The 18710-nt window shown below is 41.2% G+C and overlaps 1 protein-coding gene across 2 annotated transcripts in view; it reads right to left on the minus strand.

The window, feature by feature from the left end:
• Positions 1 to 18320, minus strand: part of FHIP2A (FHF complex subunit HOOK interacting protein 2A) — a 32065-nt gene extending 13745 nt beyond the window's left edge. The window contains exons 1-7 of one of the 2 annotated variants that reach the window (XM_061458666.1): positions 17896 to 18320; positions 9898 to 9976; positions 7780 to 7949; positions 5578 to 5682; positions 5107 to 5229; positions 2666 to 2704; positions 746 to 1039 (exon numbers count right to left, since the gene is read on the minus strand). In XM_061458666.1, coding sequence (XP_061314650.1) covers positions 746 to 1039; positions 2666 to 2704; positions 5107 to 5229; positions 5578 to 5682; positions 7780 to 7949; positions 9898 to 9976; positions 17896 to 17940 — 855 coding nt within the window. In that variant the 5' untranslated portion in view covers positions 17941 to 18320. The remainder of the gene's footprint in view (positions 1 to 745; positions 1040 to 2665; positions 2705 to 5106; positions 5230 to 5577; positions 5683 to 7779; positions 7950 to 9897; positions 9977 to 17895) is intronic. The other variant, XM_061458668.1, reaches the window with a different exon arrangement.
• Between the last annotated feature and the right edge of the window lie 390 nt (positions 18321 to 18710).

Consider the following 18710-nt stretch of genomic DNA (forward strand, 5'->3'; position numbering starts at 1 on the left):
TTTATTTTTGTTGTCTCTTCAGTCACTGAAACTTAGTTCTAGTGGATTTGGATGGCACAAAATAAAGAATTTCTCCTAAATCCACATCAAATACTAAGAATGCAACTGCAACCATCAGGTTGACAGAACTAGTGCTGTAGGTCAGCTTAATACCAAGATATTACACAATGTAAACTCCCAGTTAACAATAATGACGTACAGCAGTAGATTTGGTCTCCTGCTGTTAATGCTGCTGTGGCAATTACAGGCTTACCCAATGCACTTCTAAGTTTTCTGAAGGAATCTGAGTATGAATTCGAGGACGGGGCTGGGTAAGACATACAGCAGTTTTCTTTAAAGAAATGAAACCTCTAGAAATAGCCCAGTGCCTTTATAAAAAGTGTGTGTTAGGACAGTACAGTTCCAAGTAGTTTTTTAAGTACTCTTTTGTGGTATATTTAACCTAACGATCCTCCTATGTAGCTTGTTTGTGAAACATGCAGCATTCTATGCAAATTGCTCAAAACATGTATTACTATTAATAAACTTTAGTATTACTTTCTAAAAATAGTATTTTTACTTAGATCTGAATTGGCAAAGAAAATTGCTAATTTACAACTGCCTGCAAAACAAATCCTGTTTTACTTTTTGTATTTAAAATACAGTGTGTGCATACATGTATATTCACCCCCCCCCGCCCACTTCACACAGCATCTGAACTACTTCGATTTACCACATTAAATAGAACAAAACCCAAACAACTCACGGGACTTTTAGTGAGGTTTAGTAGAGAATTCACTAAATTATAGTCTTGACTTGGACCAACAGTGGAAGACCCGGGTGATGATGCGACATTTAGTTCATCCAGACTGAAAGAGAGCTCATCTGCCTGTTGTGGGAGATCATCTTCCTTCTCCATTTGCTCCACACCAGCAGCACTGGGCATTTCTTCAGGCTGAACGGGCTGTCCCATGTCTGCTGTCAGAGAGTCTTGTCCTCTTATCATGTCCTCTGTGATTACATCTGCTGATCCTTTGGAAGCCATTCCTTTCAACTTATTCTGCAAAGCATTTGTTTGGAATTACACAGTTGAAATTACTGTTCATCCTGAAACAGAACTTTACTAAAAGCAATTTTTTAACATCAGCATTTGAAACACTTCCCTACAAGGCTGGATACAGTAACCATGTAGAATATAGTGGGTTGTGGGTGCATGGGAGTTTTTAAACCTAAACCATTTTTCAATCTTAAATTTCTCCTAAGGCCTGTACTATTCTGCTTCAGGGCTTAATAGGCCATTTACAAAGAGATGGCATCTTTTTCTCTCCACCACTGAAGGCATTCACTTGATTTGATAGAAGTTTTTATTTACCTTATGATTGCACCTTTAGACCTCAGCACATACTATAAAATATCCCTTTCTAGGTGAATTTATCTGATGGCTGAAACACTATTTCCAGTTAGAGTCATAGAATTAAACTAATTCTAAACTTCTTGAGATTTTATCTTCAACAAGAAAGGGAAATAAAGGTCTTTTATCATTGCAGACTATTCTCAAGTTGTGTTTCTTACGAAGAAAATGCTGAGTAGATTGAAGGAGAGAAGATACTGGAAGTTAACACTGGATTCTATAACAGATCACAGACCCTTCCTGGAAGCTACAAAGCATCCCTACTTAGCCTGGAAGAAAGCAACCCATCTTCCCATAAATCTGTCTCCAGCCCATAAGAAGACATTTAAATTTGTGCTCTGTGATACCACGAAGAAACACACTGCAAGGCAAGAATTCAGTGTCCTTCTGGCATAAGCACAGGTGAGTAATACTTTATTAGAACCATAAATTAGACTTCAGCACAAGACAATTTTTCAAGTGAGTACAGTAGTGAGACTATAAATCCAAATGGCTCCCCTTCTCTATGATAACACCAAAATCATGACAAATATATCTCAAGCATTAATAATTTAAAAGAGTAACCATTTGGGGTTAATGGCGTTTAGTGCATACAAACCAGCAGGGACTAACTACATGCCAGTCTCAGGCAGCAAACTTGAGAGCTGCTCTGCATGCTTGCTGAATTGATGTGCATTCACCGTGGAGAATTTGTATTGAATGTTGTGATACACTCATATAACCAACTCCCTGGAGAGGCAACATGGTGGTAAGAGCAGCACACTGCATGCTATAAAATAAGTATGATTTTTGAGTACAGTAGAAAAATTACTCCTTCAACACATGCTTTTTTTTTTACAGTGTGAAATGCACAAGGCTGCAAAGCAACCCAAATGTGTCTGTGAACCAAGTCTGTCTATCCCTAAATCTTCTAAAGTCTTCCAGTATGCTCCCGTATATTTTAGCAATACACAGGAATATCTGAATCACAATGATGAGCCTTGCACATAAAGCAAAACTAAAGGCTGGAAATGCATTTATAAAATACTTATCTTACACTGGTCCAATACCTCATGTCTGGACTCTTCTGTCATTTGAAAGGCTTTAGTTTAGCTAAGGCATCAATGAGAACACCTAACACATGTAACTGCATAAATATCCCTCCACAGCTCATTACTTTTACATTGGCAGGTAACACAAAGCACTCTGTACATTGGACAACACATAGGCAGAGTTTTCATGTGTATTTAAGCTTCCTATTGTCTAATCATGCAATTCTGCAGCTTAGCTGCTCACCTGCCTCTTGTAAAGGTGCAAAACAGGATCCTGAATGACCTAATAGAAAAGGTTACATAAAACATATATTCAAAGCTTTCTAGACAAGTACCCCTCTAACTGAATTCAACATCAACACAGAGCAAACAATATATAAACACATTTCTACATTTTCATGATATGCAACTAGTACAATTTCAACATCTGTGGCAGATGATGCAATGGATAAGTTCAAATAGATTTAAAAAGAATTCTGTGAAAAATCAAGTGATATCACAGCTAATGAGAATCTCCACTTAATTCACAGTGAGGAATATAAAGCTGGCAATTTGTAGTGATGAAAGTAGAGGTGAATAGTGAAACTAGTGTTCATTTTATATGAAGGTAGAACCTTTTAACACACCTTGTAACAGAACTTGTTTAAGGTCTCAAGAGCAGAAATTGAAGCACAGATAATCACAAAACAATCAGTTGCAAGGAGTATCTCATGTAAGGAATGATAAGATGGGGCAACTAAGGAATAAACGAACAAGGAAAAACATGAGGCAACAAGTTTAGCATAAAATGACTGAGATAGAGGTGATAAATGTTCCCGTGTATGTCCTTTCTCTCTACACAAGAACAAGGAAAATTCAGTTTAAATAGAATTAGTATATGGATTTTAAAGGTTTAAAACCAGTTCTTATTTCCACAACAGAAGTAACTTGCCCAAGAGATACAGTTATGCCATACAGCTTTAAGCAATAAGAAATGAAAGATTTTTCTAAATACAAACAGCATTCTGTCAGCAAACTATTTCTTATGGAATCGCACAAAGAAAATCCTGGGTTTATACACATTCATTTTTTTACGTTCATAAATAAATACATAAAATAAGAAACTGATTAGGCAAAGAAGGAAGCAAAACTAACAGATACAAACAGACTGCTTTGCAGAGATGTATCTGCATTTCAGTTTCTAATTTTTCTGATTTTAGAGATAAATGCCACAGAGAATTCTATATATTTACCCCTTCACGCATTTGAAGGTGAGAAGTAGCTATCAAGTCACAACAACAGCACCTCTAAGAGGCATAGACGTGAACAGAATATTCTGTTCTAATAAAGAACAATTCTGCACCCAAATACCTTATGCGGAAACAACTGTCAGAAGTCATGAAGGCATACTCCTTAGCCTCTGACATTTAGAATAACGTTAGGAAGGAAACAGGAGCTCCAAGAAATATTCTTCAGCTTGCCTGAACTCTATAGCCAGCATTTTGTGGAACTAGAGATCTCTGAAATTTGGAATCATCTGGGTTTTCAGGTCTGATTTTGAATAATGCAATCTCGCTACTTTGGGGAAGAATGCCAATGCCTGACAAAACACTTGTGGTTCTTATGACTGGGATTCTCAAGTTTGATTTCAAGGGCACAAATGACATTAAAAGTAATCCTGGTTTGGACGTACTACCTTATTCTGCATCTAGTACTTTGCTTCTGAGTGCTTCTAATGTTTAAACACTAACTTGTCAATCCCTACACCATTTCTACAGCTTGCACAACTACAGTGGACACAATGGCAATCAGGGTTGTATTTAATTAAGGTAAAAATAAACTCAAGATAGATTTTTTTACTACTGACTTGTAAGCGATATTCATATACTCAATGGAAAATAATGTATCTTTGCAGTTTAGCAGCCTTTACTATTACAGATCTTGTTTGCAGAAAGCTTGAAAATATTTGTGGAGGACACTACATCCATCTTTTCACCTATATATCATATGCTTAATAGGTACCGTGTCACTACAGCAAACATCAAAGTGGGAGCAGGAGGCATTTCTAAACAGACTTTTATAAATTAAACTTTTATATGCTCCTTCTAAATGTGAACAGAAAGCAAGTCTAGAAATTCTTTCTCCTCCCACTCTGATTTCACCCATGCCACATGTTAAGTTTGAAAATGGAGTAAAGATATTTGGCTTTCTTACAGATAGAAAATAATGTCATATTGTAGATTGTGAGCTGGCACTGCAGCTAGACCATATGTGCCACTACCAAATAAGGGCCCGATCCTGCAGAGCACTTAGCAACTTGCAAGGTGTCAATGCCCCATGCAATCTGTCCTTTAGTCTTTGCTGGGCTGAAGACAAAACAACATCAGCAATCCACTGTCGCCCTCACACAGTGATCTACATTATAATCTATGTCCCTACTCTAAAGATACTTTCACTACAAAGAGTAAGGACCTCAGGCAGGTGTATTTGTAAGCCCTGAATGAAATTCTAGCAAAAAATAATCGGATGTATCAAGTCTCTGGAAGTAAAAAAAACAAACAAACAAACTTCTAATATCACAGGAAAAAAATTACAGAGTGAATAAAAACAAATCTAAGAAGCACAATGTGATACCTTCACTTCTCCATTAGATTCTGTCTGTGACACAGTAAATACACCTAGAAACTTTTGATTTGGTTTACTCACCTCAAGGAAGAAGTTGACCAGGTATGGATCCTGTTTCAGCTTTGCACATACTATACAGAGAAACTGAATTTCTTCATTTTCTGTTGGTGTTGCCAGAACTTCACCACACAGCCTGATTAATTTCTGTCACAGAAAGAAAAGCAAACATTAAGACAGAGAGGAAATTATAGCTTTTTTCTAGGAATGATGGACTGAGTTCTTTTTCTATACACATACTACAGTGATGTAGGGTTATTGACTTAAACATTTGCTCTAGGTTTAGAGTGCTGTGAACACGACTTCTTTATTACTTTTGACTTGCAATGCAGTTGCAGTTCAAGGCTGCAATCATCAATACATTAAACTGATATTGCACTTGAGCAGTTTCTTTAACTTACTTGACAGTGGATGTATTAAAGAGCTCATTAGCTACAGCAGAATAAGAGAAACTTGTCATTCTACAACATAACCTACTTCAAATTTGAACAGTACCTGCACTGGCCTGTGCACATTTATGTGGGGAAGAAGAGGTTGCCGTATTCTTCCAAGAAGTTTTGTATGAAAAGCCAAAACTTGCTGTTTCATTCCTGGAGGGCACTGAAAGAAACCAGATGAACAACAACAATATAACAACCATGGAGAGAAACAAGATGCAAATTTGTCACCCAAAATGGCTAATGAAACAGCAATAATTCATCCCAAAGCATTTTTAAAATACCATCATCTGTTAGCACATTCCTTTTATCGACATTAACGGAGAACAACAAAAAATGTTGCATTTCATTACTGTTTCCTTTTTCAATTTATTCATAATTTCAGTTAATTGCTGCAGTGCAGACTTCCACCAATCTTTACATGAAATATTCCCCACCAATACAATGATAAGGGGAAATTAATTGGCTACGTGTCAGCTGTCTAATTTTATGGTACTGTGCTGCAAACCCCAGCAATTCAGTGAGTCAGTACGTACAAATAAATGATGATAAACACCTTAATGTCTACAAAATATATTTTGAATTCATGAGCAATTAACCTTAGACAGATAAAAGTGTTTACAAACAGATGTTCCAGGACAAGAGAAAGCTGTTGTTTTCCCTGATATTCAGCAGAATACAAATCACAAGTATCTGTGGAACATCCAGACCCCTGTTCTCCTGTCCCTCATGCACCACGTCACATGAGTGTATTTTCACATCTCCATGACATCTGATGGCTTGCGGTCCTTTGTTTTAGCTAGATCCCACCTGACTCTATGTCCTACCATGTCAATAAATGCTGTTATTCCATAGGTTAATTTTAACCCACATAATTTCTCTTATCAGATTGACTGGGAATAGAGCATGAGTGGCAACAGCCAGGAGGACAACTGCCTAACCTGGTTCTCCTCCCAAAGTAATTATCCCTAAATTATTAATCCCAAATTATCACTGAGTTATCAAGCAATCCATTGAAAATGGACTGTCAGGGTGCATCTACAATAACGTAGTAAGTCTAAGTGATTGCTGTGAAAGGATATTACTCTTTTTGCAACAGATCTTTGCAACATCTTGCAAGCACTGAACTGTGTGTTTACTTCAGATATATCAACTCACAAGTGGCAAGCATAAAGACAGGCTGCAGAAGAATTGCTTGTACAGGCGTGTTTGCGTGAGTGCAAAATGACTTCTCTCAACTCTTAGAAACATACTACTAATTACCCACTTCACATATGTCACCATTTCATCTTGGTTTCTTGACAAAATTTATAGATTACTGAATGAGCTGTATTTCAGAGCAAGTATTTTCAATATATCTTAGTCTGATTGTAGGACAGCTGATGTAGGAACAGCTCTGGTCCTTGCAGAGCAAGGAACATTCCAGGCTCAGACAGCTAGTACCCTACATGGCTACATATGTAAAATCTAGTAGATTAAGAACCCATGACAATGTGTAAAAGACTGACTGATGATGAAACCATGGAGAGCTCCAGTTATCCTTGGATCAGGGTACACCACACTTTCCTAACTGCATCTGCATCATGATACACTTCTAGCACAAGGGCTGCTATGTTAATTCATTCCATGATCCATTCAACCCCATACATTTCAGCTCATTAAGTCTGCCAAGAAAGACAGCAACAAGAATGCACCAAATCCATGACACTAATTTCACATGTGCCACAAAGCAGACATGAGAAGAACCAAACAACACTGCCAAGGGCTGCATTCATACCAAAGAATTGGATGTGAAAGCTGTCTGGGAATCAGCTTAAATTAATGCTTTCTGACATGGAAGTCTTTCTGAGCAATAACTTACCACATTCCAAAAAATGAAACAAAGTCTGTATTTAATACAGTGCTTTTCACCCAAGAATTTCCCAGCACTTAACAAAGGACAGAGAGGGAAAATACTCTGTTGTAGAGCCAGAAAAATACTAGACTGAACAAATATGCTTGTCCTGCTTCTAGCTTCACAGTCAATATTATGAGTGGTGAGTAACAAATCTCAGAGTTCTGCCTTGGTCAGCATTTCTTTCGTTGGCTCACTTTGATCATACTTGTAAAAGACAGTTATTCATAATATGTTGGTAACACAAGCAAACAACTATTTGCTATAGTTCAGTGTCCCACACTACCACCTACTGTAGAACTTCAGTCTCCATCACAATTAGGAGCCCATACAAAAAAATAAAGTGCTCTGCTGAGAAATACATACATCAGCTTTTCCTAATGTGTACAGAGTCTCCAAAATCTTGTGATGTAGCAAATATTCCATACATGGTCCTGTTTCACCCGATTCCCTCTCATTTTCTTCTTGAACTAGAATATCCAACATCTGTTCCAAGTGAGAAGGAATGTTGGTATCAGTCACAGGAGCTTTGTCATCTAAATAGAAGAGATGAGCAATAAGAATGATTAAAGTATTGTCCTCACTTTTCTCAAGTTCACTTCCAAATGTAAGATTTAAAAACATGACCACTCATTAAAGAATCTTCTATAGAGTAGGCAAGTTTTTAAACATGTCTTACGTTCAAGTTTCAGAACCGTATCAGGAAATGTAAACTGGAACACTCATTAGGCAGATATCTAACCTTGCAATGGGGAGAAGATGAAATGCCGCATTTCAAAACATGCATTAATTACACAGTTAAAAAGGAAAATTTTCATAGTCAGAAACCAAACTTAGGGAGAGAAAGGTTCTACTCTCAATCTTCTGGTTAATATCCACCCTTGTCTTGGTAACTTCCTCTCTGCCTCTTCACGTAGTATTCTGAAATCTATAAACAGCCTCCAACACCAGATAATTTGCAGCTGACCACTTCCTTTACAAACTATGTAATTAAATAAATGGTTTTTCTAATGATAACAACAAAGGAAACCAAACTCTATGCTATTTATTCTTTACTTTTAAAATTGTCTTTTATACTTTCTGCATTAAAGCAGCATTCTGTCAAACTTTTATGAAGGAATGAGTATGACTGATATTACCATGGTAAAGTCATGAAACTGCTGTGGATTTATGCTCCTGGCAGTGGGAGCTGGCACTAACATGTTGCAAAGCACACGCACCCATGGAGATTTTCCTATGTATTTTTTTCAGCTCAGTTCTACTTGAACAACTATCCTACAAGGGAAATGGTTACTACTTCTTATGCAATAACCTAAAAATAACTGCCACTTGCATGCAAATAGCAACAAGATCAGAAAGGAAAACAGCCGTGTCAGTGTGATTGTGATCTCTACCACAACTTCCAGTTAGCCTACAGTATTTTGCTTGACTGTCCTAGGCATAATTCTGCTCCAATTGCAGAGGACAAAAATACATCCACTGAATGGCAACTTGTTTTTCACAAGACTTCTGAAAGTGTGGGAGAGAGAGGTTAGCCTTTACTTCGCACTATGTAATCACAAGTATCAGTTTTCCCTTACCATCCTGTCATTTCTACCTTAGGGGACATCACATAGTGTTCCGAAAGATGGGTATTTACAACCAAGGGTCAAGTTTCAGCTTCTAAGAGTAAATACTGACATAAACAAGATCACCAGTCCTACAAACAGTCCCACAAATGCAGATTCAATAGCTACTCTAGCAGAAATACAGAAATAATAAGCTTGAGGAAAGCATGGTAACATTCACCTTAACAGTGTAATAACTAGAACCAAACATTTAACATTTAAATGTTGCATACTGTTGCAGGAAATCAGGGCAAAGTTTAAGATAAAGCATGTGTACAGCCATATTTCATCTGAATACCCACTGGGTTTTTTAGAAGAGCAGAGTAAGATCTGGGTAAATTCTAACAGAACGTGTTCTAAATCTGCTCACAAATTCACTTTTCAGAGCTATGTTATCAAAATACCTTTCACGAAGACGAGACACTGAAGAAAAAAGACCTAATACTGAGCACTCAGAATTTATCTAAATCTTCTAAAATCTATGACCACAAAATCACTTTTGTTAAAATCTTGGGGAAAAAAAAAAGAAAATCCCTGATGCAGAGCAATAAAAAGGTTAACAGCAGGGACTACATTTCTGTAGCTGTCTGTTTAGATTAAACAGAATACATGAAGACAGAAATTGGATCAGGCGTGGAAAGGTACAGTTCTCTACATGGTACTCAGGAAAGAAGACCTTCCCTCTATCATTTTTCATGCCTCATTTTTAAGGCATGAATGGAGGTACACAATATTTTTAATTACTAGTTGGTGGTGGTGGTGGTATTTTGATAAAAGACATGCCTCATTTTAGTATCACTTAATCTTTTCAACAACACAGAAATTGGGACTTATATTTTTCCCAATAAAGAGACAAAACCAGGATGCTTTCTTTTACCTGATGTCTCTATGTAGTAATGGGTGATTGCTTTCCAGTGGTAAACAAAATCCTCTTGTAATGGAAGGGAAGGTGCGAGCTATGGGGAAAAAAGAACAAAGAACAAACAAAAACCAGTTAGGAATGAAATAAACATACATCCTCAGAGATTAAATTGAATTTTATCTTATACTTGTAAGCAAACTGCTGCAGACTAGTGCTATAATTTTTTCTCTCTGCTCTTCTGCCTTTAACAAGGATTATATACATTATTCATGGCATGAGGCCCATGTCATACTGCCTAGCTTGTGAACATCAGTAATAATCTGTGATGTCTCTATGACTGGACAATCTATCTGAAGCAACAAAAGCAATTGCTCATGCAGTAAAACACCACTAGAAATGTAGGTGTGAATTGTTTACATTGCAGGGTTTTGTCCTGTAAGGAAAAAAATCATATTCTTTTACATTTGCTTTTGATGCCATCTTCCTTTTCTGTATGCTCTGTTCTCCTATTTCCCTGTGCTCCCTTAAAAATACCAATTAGCTGCTTCATAGAGTTTTAACATGCTTTTTTTCCCTGTTAACCACAACTATTTACCAGGCCCATCCCCAGAGCTTGTGGTTTTTTTTAACAAATACGTTTCTTATTTAATTTCTGACAGAAAAGGAAATTTCTTCTTTTCTGGATGAATCTGGAATGGCCAGTTGGGTGTGACTGACATCCAGGAATAACACAAAACACGGCCTCCCACCCAGTCAGCATCAGTACTGCTCCTTCCTTACCAAGCTCGAGAACTGGGTGCAACTGCGGCTCATTACGCCACAGGCACTACTACCCCACGACCATGATCATCTAACCACTCTGTTCTCCAAAGCTGAGGCAAACAGTGAATTTGCGACCACAGTATAAAATGTTCACAGCTGGTAAAATCAGGAATCCTGGAAGGAAAACCCACCCCACGCTACAGATCATGTGAAGGTCTGTTGTTACCGAGGCTTAACCCTACTCGCTTGAGTGTTATTTGTTACCTTCAAGCAATTTTTTCATAGGCAATACTAAAATAAAGGATTATCACTTGACATGAGGCAACAATGAGACCTATGGGCAAGCAGAAAGAACCCCATGCGTAAGTTGGTGTGTCCATTCTAGAAGGATAAGGAGTTGAACCAGCCTGACAAGCTATGGCGTTCAGTCCTCCACAGAGTCACAGAGTGGCTGAGGTTGGAAGGGAGCTCTAGAGGTCATCTTGGTCAACCCCCTGTTGAAGCAGCCTCACCTAGAACCATGCCCAGACAGCTTTTGAATATCTCAACAAATTGAAATCCTGCAAGCTCTCTGGGAACCTGTGCAGAGCTCAGTTACCCTCACAGTGAAAAAGTTTCCCCCCAGAAGTTACAGCTACCACACTTGAGATTATTTATAACTATGAATTCCTCTAGTGTCTCCTCATAATGCCTAAAAAGTACTGAGCTGCCTTAGTTCTCAGACAAACAGAAGCACAGGGCTCAGGCATCTGTATACTCTTCACTGGGTAGTGCTGTATTTTGGAAGTTTTCCACATCAGTCTTTTCCTTAAATTGAATGACACTTAAATTTATCTTGGGAAAGTCATAAAGCCCAGTATAGGAACAGCAAGCCCTGGAAGATAGGACAGTAGAATGCTAATTGCTAATGACCTTTTGCACACAGGACTTTGAAATGCAAGACTTTAAAGAAGCAGTGGTGCTTGGTAACTAAACTACACCTGCATCCTGTGTGGAAATGTGCCCTTACAAACAAGGAGATCAAATGGACATTGCTTATCCATTCCCTGACAGTCTGTGGACTCATGCATCTTCCATACTTCCACAGCTGGGCACTGAAAACACCAATTTAGCGCACCCAGCTACCACAGAGTATGCATCAGGATAGCATACACTGCACAAAACTAGTCTGTTTTACAATGAATTTTACAAAGCTATTGAAATTCACAAGAATAACTCAACAAACTGAAGACTGAGAATATGATATTTTGTGTCATGCTTCGTATGTCACACTTGCTGCTGTAGATGAGTATTTCAAGCAATGTAACGATCATTTTGCAGATTTCTGTAATAAAACTACACCAAAAACTCCACTCTGGCTGATGAATAGCAGAGAAACCACTTTTTAGGAATACCAGGACTTTCAGGCAACTCTATTTCCGAAGTAACACATGATAGATAACATTACTTGACTGATGTGATTTTCCTCTCCACTTCGTCTAGCCTCATCTGCCTCAAGATGGAATTTAGTGGCTCTGAGAAGTGCCAGGAAAAGGATTTTACTTCTCAGCACTGTCAATAATTTATCCACTGCAGGAGAGAACAGTGGATACAGACAATCTCCCTCCCAACAAATGCCTCCAGGGACTCCTCTCAGAGGTGAAAACCTAATTCACAGACAGGTCTTGCCCTCTTTAATTAAAACACTCAGTGACTTCACAGGGTCTTCTCTGATCAAGGACTTCAAGACAGATATTAGAGACATCATTAGCATGGGTGTGCATGTGTACCTGCATGCCTATTGGGAATATATGATTGGCAATATATGATAGATTGGCAATATATGATATATATTGCCACCAACTGGACCTAGTGATATGGCATTGGGCTACCAGACTTAGCGACTCCTAACCATGTAGAAAAACACTGTTTTCTTTACCTTTTACTTGTTCACTTTCTTTACTTGTCCAGCTAAAATAACCTTCACCCTTAAATTCCTCTTCCCACTGCAGACAGACCTAGTATAAATCTGCTTTTTACAGCACAGCTATTCCAGGTAATATGTAACGGAAATATAACTGCAGCAATGCTATGTATTAATCTGACATAAGTGTTTTACCGACAAAAAAATGAACCCACCCTCCCCCGATCCTCTTGAATTAGTAATTCAAACACAAAATCAGGGTAAAGGCCAAGACTACGATAGGAGCTTATAGACAAACAAAGCCCAGCACTGGAAAGCATTAGAAAAATGTAAGCGTAAACACTTGGTTGACGTGCTTTAACCCTACTAGGGCAGGTAATTCTAGGATGAAGCTGTAGTTTCTATTTTAGGATGAATTATTAGTTACCAGCTGAGATGAAATACAATTTACAGCTGCCAATCTGAAGAACCACTCTTTTGTAAAAATACATATGTCTTTCTGAGGATTCTGAAGCAAACCAAAATCCACTGCTGAGGCTATTGATTCCTGCTATTTGTCTAATTTGAAGGAGTTACCTTAAAAGTGCAGTTGTTTCTCAGTTTTATTAATCAATTTTGATGTAAATACATACATTACCTGGTCTACTGGAAGGTGTCCCTGCCTGTAGCAGGGGCTGGAACTATGTGATCTTTAAGGTCCCTTCTAACCCAAACCATTCTATGATTCCCTTGATTCTATATTCTTACTAATTCTGAACTATTGATTCCTCATCTCAAAGTGAAGTTCTCCTCCTCAGGGGAAAAAAACTTAAGATCTTAAAGATGGAAGTGTAGGTGTTGTATATCAAATAGACAAACCCCACTGAACACTACTGAAAACCAGCCCATTTGAGCAGACACTGATTAGCTCTTCCATCTGGTCCCCAAATCTAGCAGTTGAGCTTCCTGGGAGTGAACGAGTGAGTGTTTTCATTTAGAAGCTAAACTTAACACATGCTGCTTTATCATTCTGGTGACAATACATTATTAAGAATCAAACCCCACTCCTTCCAGGAAAAGTGCTGTTCTCAGGAGAACTACAGCTCTTTGACCAGGACTGTAGCCTGCTTGTTATAAAATCTGTCCAAAATACAATTCCACATCGTTTTCAAAAGTATACAGAATTTGTGTTTAGGCAGGGAAAAAATAACGTCAAGAGCAAAGAAACCTATACATATTTACTGCTTAACAGCAATTCTTTCGTGCATGTAAAAATCATTTTCATATGCTCCATGTATGCTTTTCAGAAGTGCAACTCAATACTGAAACGAATGGAGACAACAGAAGCTGGTGATATCCCTTAGTATCTTTTGGCCAAGTAAAGTAAATGCTGTGTAAAAGAATAACAGGTACAGTCTGGTCAGATGCCAGAGTGAAAATGAAAGCAGAAACTGGGTCAAAGAGAAATCAAGGGGAGCTGCATTCACAATCCCCTAACTGAAACAAGGAAAACTACAGTAGTCACTTATCTTACTACTTTACTAGCATGAATGTCTACCCTGATGGAAAATCTGAAAAAGGACTAATGCTTGAAGGTTTACGTTATTTATTCAGTTGATGAATGCACAGAGCTTATAATGATCGCTGGTTTTGCATATAAAATTAAGACTGCACACACTTGCGAGCCATGCATTAGATTTTGTCATCAGAATTTGTTAAAACAATCGGTAATGTGAGGTCATTACATCAAATAAAGTGGGTTCAAAAAGAAGCATTGTTCTGAGTAGTTATGCAGTTAATGATTTTGGAGCTGTACCTGTAGCAAGTGACTCAGTTTCTTTCAGTTTTGCCTCAAAATACGGACAGAAAATGTGCTACTAAAAAGCATATTAAAATGCCAGTGTAAGAGACACAGTGAAACAATAGGCTGGTAGAGAGTGGTCCCAAAAATGTGCAGCAGGCACTAAAATCTAAATTCATTCCCCAGTCCCAAGAGTGATACAATCTTGTTTGACAGCAAATTGCAAAGTTCGAAGCAACCAAAATCACTTTTCCTGCTCAAGGTACACAGCATAAAACCATCTGAGTTGACTGTTAAGACAAAACATCTCCTGAAAGCCCAAATCAGAGACAAAAGTCCTTTGAACACTGAGTGACCGCTCTACAGAAGAGCTGTTTTGTCTAGGGAAACATGAGTGAAGAGTACAAGATAAGAGAAATAGCAAGTCTAACTTGGTGCTTTGTTAGTATACACTACATTTTGTAGGTTGCTGACAATGTAGCACTCTGGAATACATCTGGGATAAAAGTATACTAGAAATGCATAGCAAAGAAAAAACATCTTGGGGACAAGCCATATATAAACTGTCACAGATTCATTAATATTAACCCCCCACAGCAACAACATTTCTATTCTATTCTGCCCTGAAGTAAGGTAACAGAACAAAGACAGCAGTTCCCTCCACCATTCTCATACTACCCACATTCAGGATGCCTCTGTCAGGACGATACCTGACAGAGTGCTTGCTCATCTGGATGTTGCAGAGAATTCCCAAAAGGGTAAAAGTATCTAAAATACTGGCAGGACTGACACAGGAAAAGAGGTGGCAAAAATTAGGATTCAGTTGTAGTGAAAATGGGAATATGATTTCACACTCTTGGGCATTTTAGGCAGAAAAGGCTGAAAGTTTTGAGTTATTCAAGGTAAGAGAACTCTTACTGAAAAGCAAATGGTCCTTTCTGTTTGCTTCATTATAGTCCTGTCATGAAGGCAGTCAAAGAGCTGTATGCTCACAGCAAGTGAAAGGCAAATACTCCTGTCTGTATTAGACTGTCAACCTTTGGAACTCCTCGTCATAGTTCAGTGAGATGGCATATTGAGGGTAAGATAATAAAGATTATCTATTAGCATAGGAACACTTATCTGAATACATCTCTCTGAAATCTGCAGGCCTGTGGGCCCTGAGGCAGGACAGGAGCATTATATAAGTGATGTGTAGGAGAAACGACAGGAAAGAGAGTCTACCCAAACCATTCTGATTTAAAGTAGTCCTACCAATGAAAGCTAAGACTATGCATTCCAAGTGTATTTAATTGACCAGCTCAACCCAAAACTCTTCAGCTGCAAATGAATTCCTCCCAGAAGTAGGCACCCAAAACCTAGGAGAAATTATATCTTGGTTACCAGTTCTGATGCCGATATTCAGGGCTGAAACAGAGTCCACACGAGGCTGCACAAGCTACACTTGCTCTGCAGCTCTAACAGCAAGTAAAAATGATGCTCTGAATTATCTAGGTTCTGAGAACAGCAGGCAGCATCAAGCTGAGCTTATCTAATATTTAGGATTTACACCAGTTTTCATTTTCAGAGTAGCAAAGCAAAGTAGCCCACATACTTTTTACAAGATAATAAAACAGTCACGTACAGCCCCAAAACTGTTTAAAAGCTTATATTTATCAGTTCTGGCTTTGAATTAGTGGGTAAAACTTTCTAGGTGAAGTAAGACACATTCTTAATATCCTCTTGCTATTGTGATTCCATGATTTACTCCTAGCATGTGGTGCTTCGTGTGTCACAACCCTGTAAATGCAATGTAGTGCAGTACTTATCAGCAGGAACTCTCTCACAGTGGTGTTAGCAGGGTAAGGTGGTTCTAAAAGGGACACCAGAGTCAAGCAAGGACACAGAGCATGTTGTTTGATAGCAGTCACTTGCCAAATGATGTTCTCCGTCTGTGCCTGTTTTTCTTGGGGGTGGGGAGGTGTTGGGGTTTTTTAATTAAAAAAAGATCATCTAGTCCCTACCATCTCCATTCTTCCCCTTTTCCATTCAACTCATTCATGTTTCCTAGGGTTTTTTTATGGATCTCATATAAATGCAGTACTTTTTGTACACATCAATAATGTAAATGTTCTTCTAGAAATGACTTTGATTAGATATCTTGAACTGGTGGGCCTGAAAGAATAACTTCTTTTCCATGCCTGAATCTCTCTACTCATACAAATTGTGGCACAGCTCACACGACTAACAAGGTTTCTTTAGTCAGGGAGGCACTAATTTCTGGTTTTCCTCCAATGAAGGCACTGCCTATTGAAGGCATTCATATGCGGTCACAGAGAATTTTCAGGCCATTTCATGGTTATTTCCAGCATTTCTTCCCAATTGCCACTCCACCACTAAAAGAGCAAAGTAGGAACCCACAATTAATTATTATAAGCCTGACTTTTAAACCTGAGTAGTCCTGCTAAAGGCCCCAGAACTACAGGCACACACATAACGCATACGCCCAAGTATATGCAGCATCAAGGGCTACATTAATGCACAAACGGTGTCCCTTTCTCAACCATTTTCCATCCATACTTTCCACCTTCACTGCCAGCAGTATTTCACTGCCAGTCTGTAGCACCCAAAGATGCACCTCCTCAACCTCAGCCTCCTGGATGTGTTAGCTTAAAGAGAAAGGTGCTGGGAGCCACAGATATTACCACCAGGACCTCACCTAACGGAAAAGCAAACAAAATCAACCCGTGCAGACACAAAACGAGTCCTGAGAAGCAAGCAGCTGAACGGGGCCTACAGGAATGGCAGCTTCGGAGACAGGCCCCACTGCTCCCCTCTCCCCAGCGCCGCGATGGGCACCGCTGTGTGTGTTTACACGGTGAAATCGAACCGACCGCACGCAACCGCAAACCCCGCACCCTCCTTTCCCTCCGTTTTCAGCCGTTTTTAAAACCAGAAACCAAGGCTGAAAACGTCGGTTTGGAAGTGACGACATCACACAAAAGCACCGGACACGGCGACTATTGTTTGCTGGCCGCCACAACAACAACAAGAGAATCCGGAGAAGTTTCCTGAATGCAACTTCACTCTCGTTTCACTGAAAGCAGCCAGGGTGACGGCACCGGGGCGTACGGGCAAGGCACGTTACCGGCGCTGACAGCCCGGGGGCTCACGATGCCCGTAGGGGGCTGTGCCGGGCTCGCAGTTCTCCGGTCAGCGCCTGGTCCCTCCGCTCCCTCCATCTCCGGCCCTCGGCAGCCCGGGCCGGCTGTAGCCGGCGCTGCGGCAGGGCAGCTCCGCTCCGCTCCGCTCCCCTCCCAGGGCCCGCCGCCGGTCGGGGCCCGCCCGCCTAGCTCGGCGTCCGCCTCCCAGCCCCGCGGCACGGGCGAGCCGGGCTCGGCGGTGCCGCGGCTGCCGGCGGATATGTGGGCTCGGTGGGACTCCTCGCCGGCAGCAGGCCTCGGGGGAGGTGGCAGGGAAGGGGCGCCGCGCTGAGGGAGCGGGCAGAGCCCCCCAGCTCCGCCCGCTCGTCGGCTAGGCCTCGCTTGCATCCCCGGCGCGGCGTGGCTCGGCCCGCCGGCGGCCTTACCGCCTCCACGGCGTGCTGCAGGATGGAGGTGAACTTGGAGAACATCCTGTCCCGCGACTGCAGCAGCCGCTGCCGGGACGACCGCGAGAGCTCCTCGATCCGCCGCCGGCGCCGCTCCAGGGTGAGGGCTGCATACGGGGGCCTGGCCGCGGGGATCGGGAGGGCGGGCTGCCGCCAGCTCTTGCCTCTCGCTTCCCGGCGGACACCGTGGCACTGACACCGCCGGGCTGCGGCTCCGGCTGCCGATGCTCCGGGTGTCCGCCCCAGCGCGGCCTGCAGGGGCCGCCACCCCTCTCACGCTGACAGCCGCGCCGCAGGGGGGCCCGGCCGGGCGGTCCGGCTTGGACCAACCAAGCCCGCCCCGTTCTTCTCCGCTCCGGCTGGGCTGCCCTGGCCCGTGGCCCGCGGGCCTGAGCAGCCGAGAGCACCGAGCTCTGCCCGGGCCTGGCCTCGGCGCTCGAACCGGCCGAATGTGCCGGGGTGGGAGTAGGCAGCGAGCTCTGGGTTCACCGAGCCAGGTCCCCGCCTCTGGGGGCAGCTCCCGGCAGGGAGGTGAAGGGAAGCGGCGCCTATAACCGGTGTCTCCGTGCCCAGAGGCCTGCCATCAGGTTCCTACAGAGGTCTCGGTGTCTACACTGCCCTCTGTTCCGTGAGGGGCCCCTGTACCCGTGCCTGCTAGCATGGCACAGCAAGGAGCAGCCCTGGGACGGGTGGGCAAAGGCCCGGGTCGCTGTCTGCTGGAACAGGTGGGGTCTGTCACTGACCACAGGGACTGTCAGGTGCTCAGGGAAGCAATGTCCAGCTCCCCACAGAGG

The sequence above is a fragment of the Pezoporus flaviventris genome, unplaced genomic scaffold (assembly GCF_033815535.1).
Source record: "Pezoporus flaviventris isolate CSIRO_AGI_PZ_B2104156 unplaced genomic scaffold, CSIRO_AGI_Pfla_v1 ptg000029l, whole genome shotgun sequence".
NCBI lineage: Eukaryota > Metazoa > Chordata > Aves > Psittaciformes > Psittacidae > Pezoporus > Pezoporus flaviventris.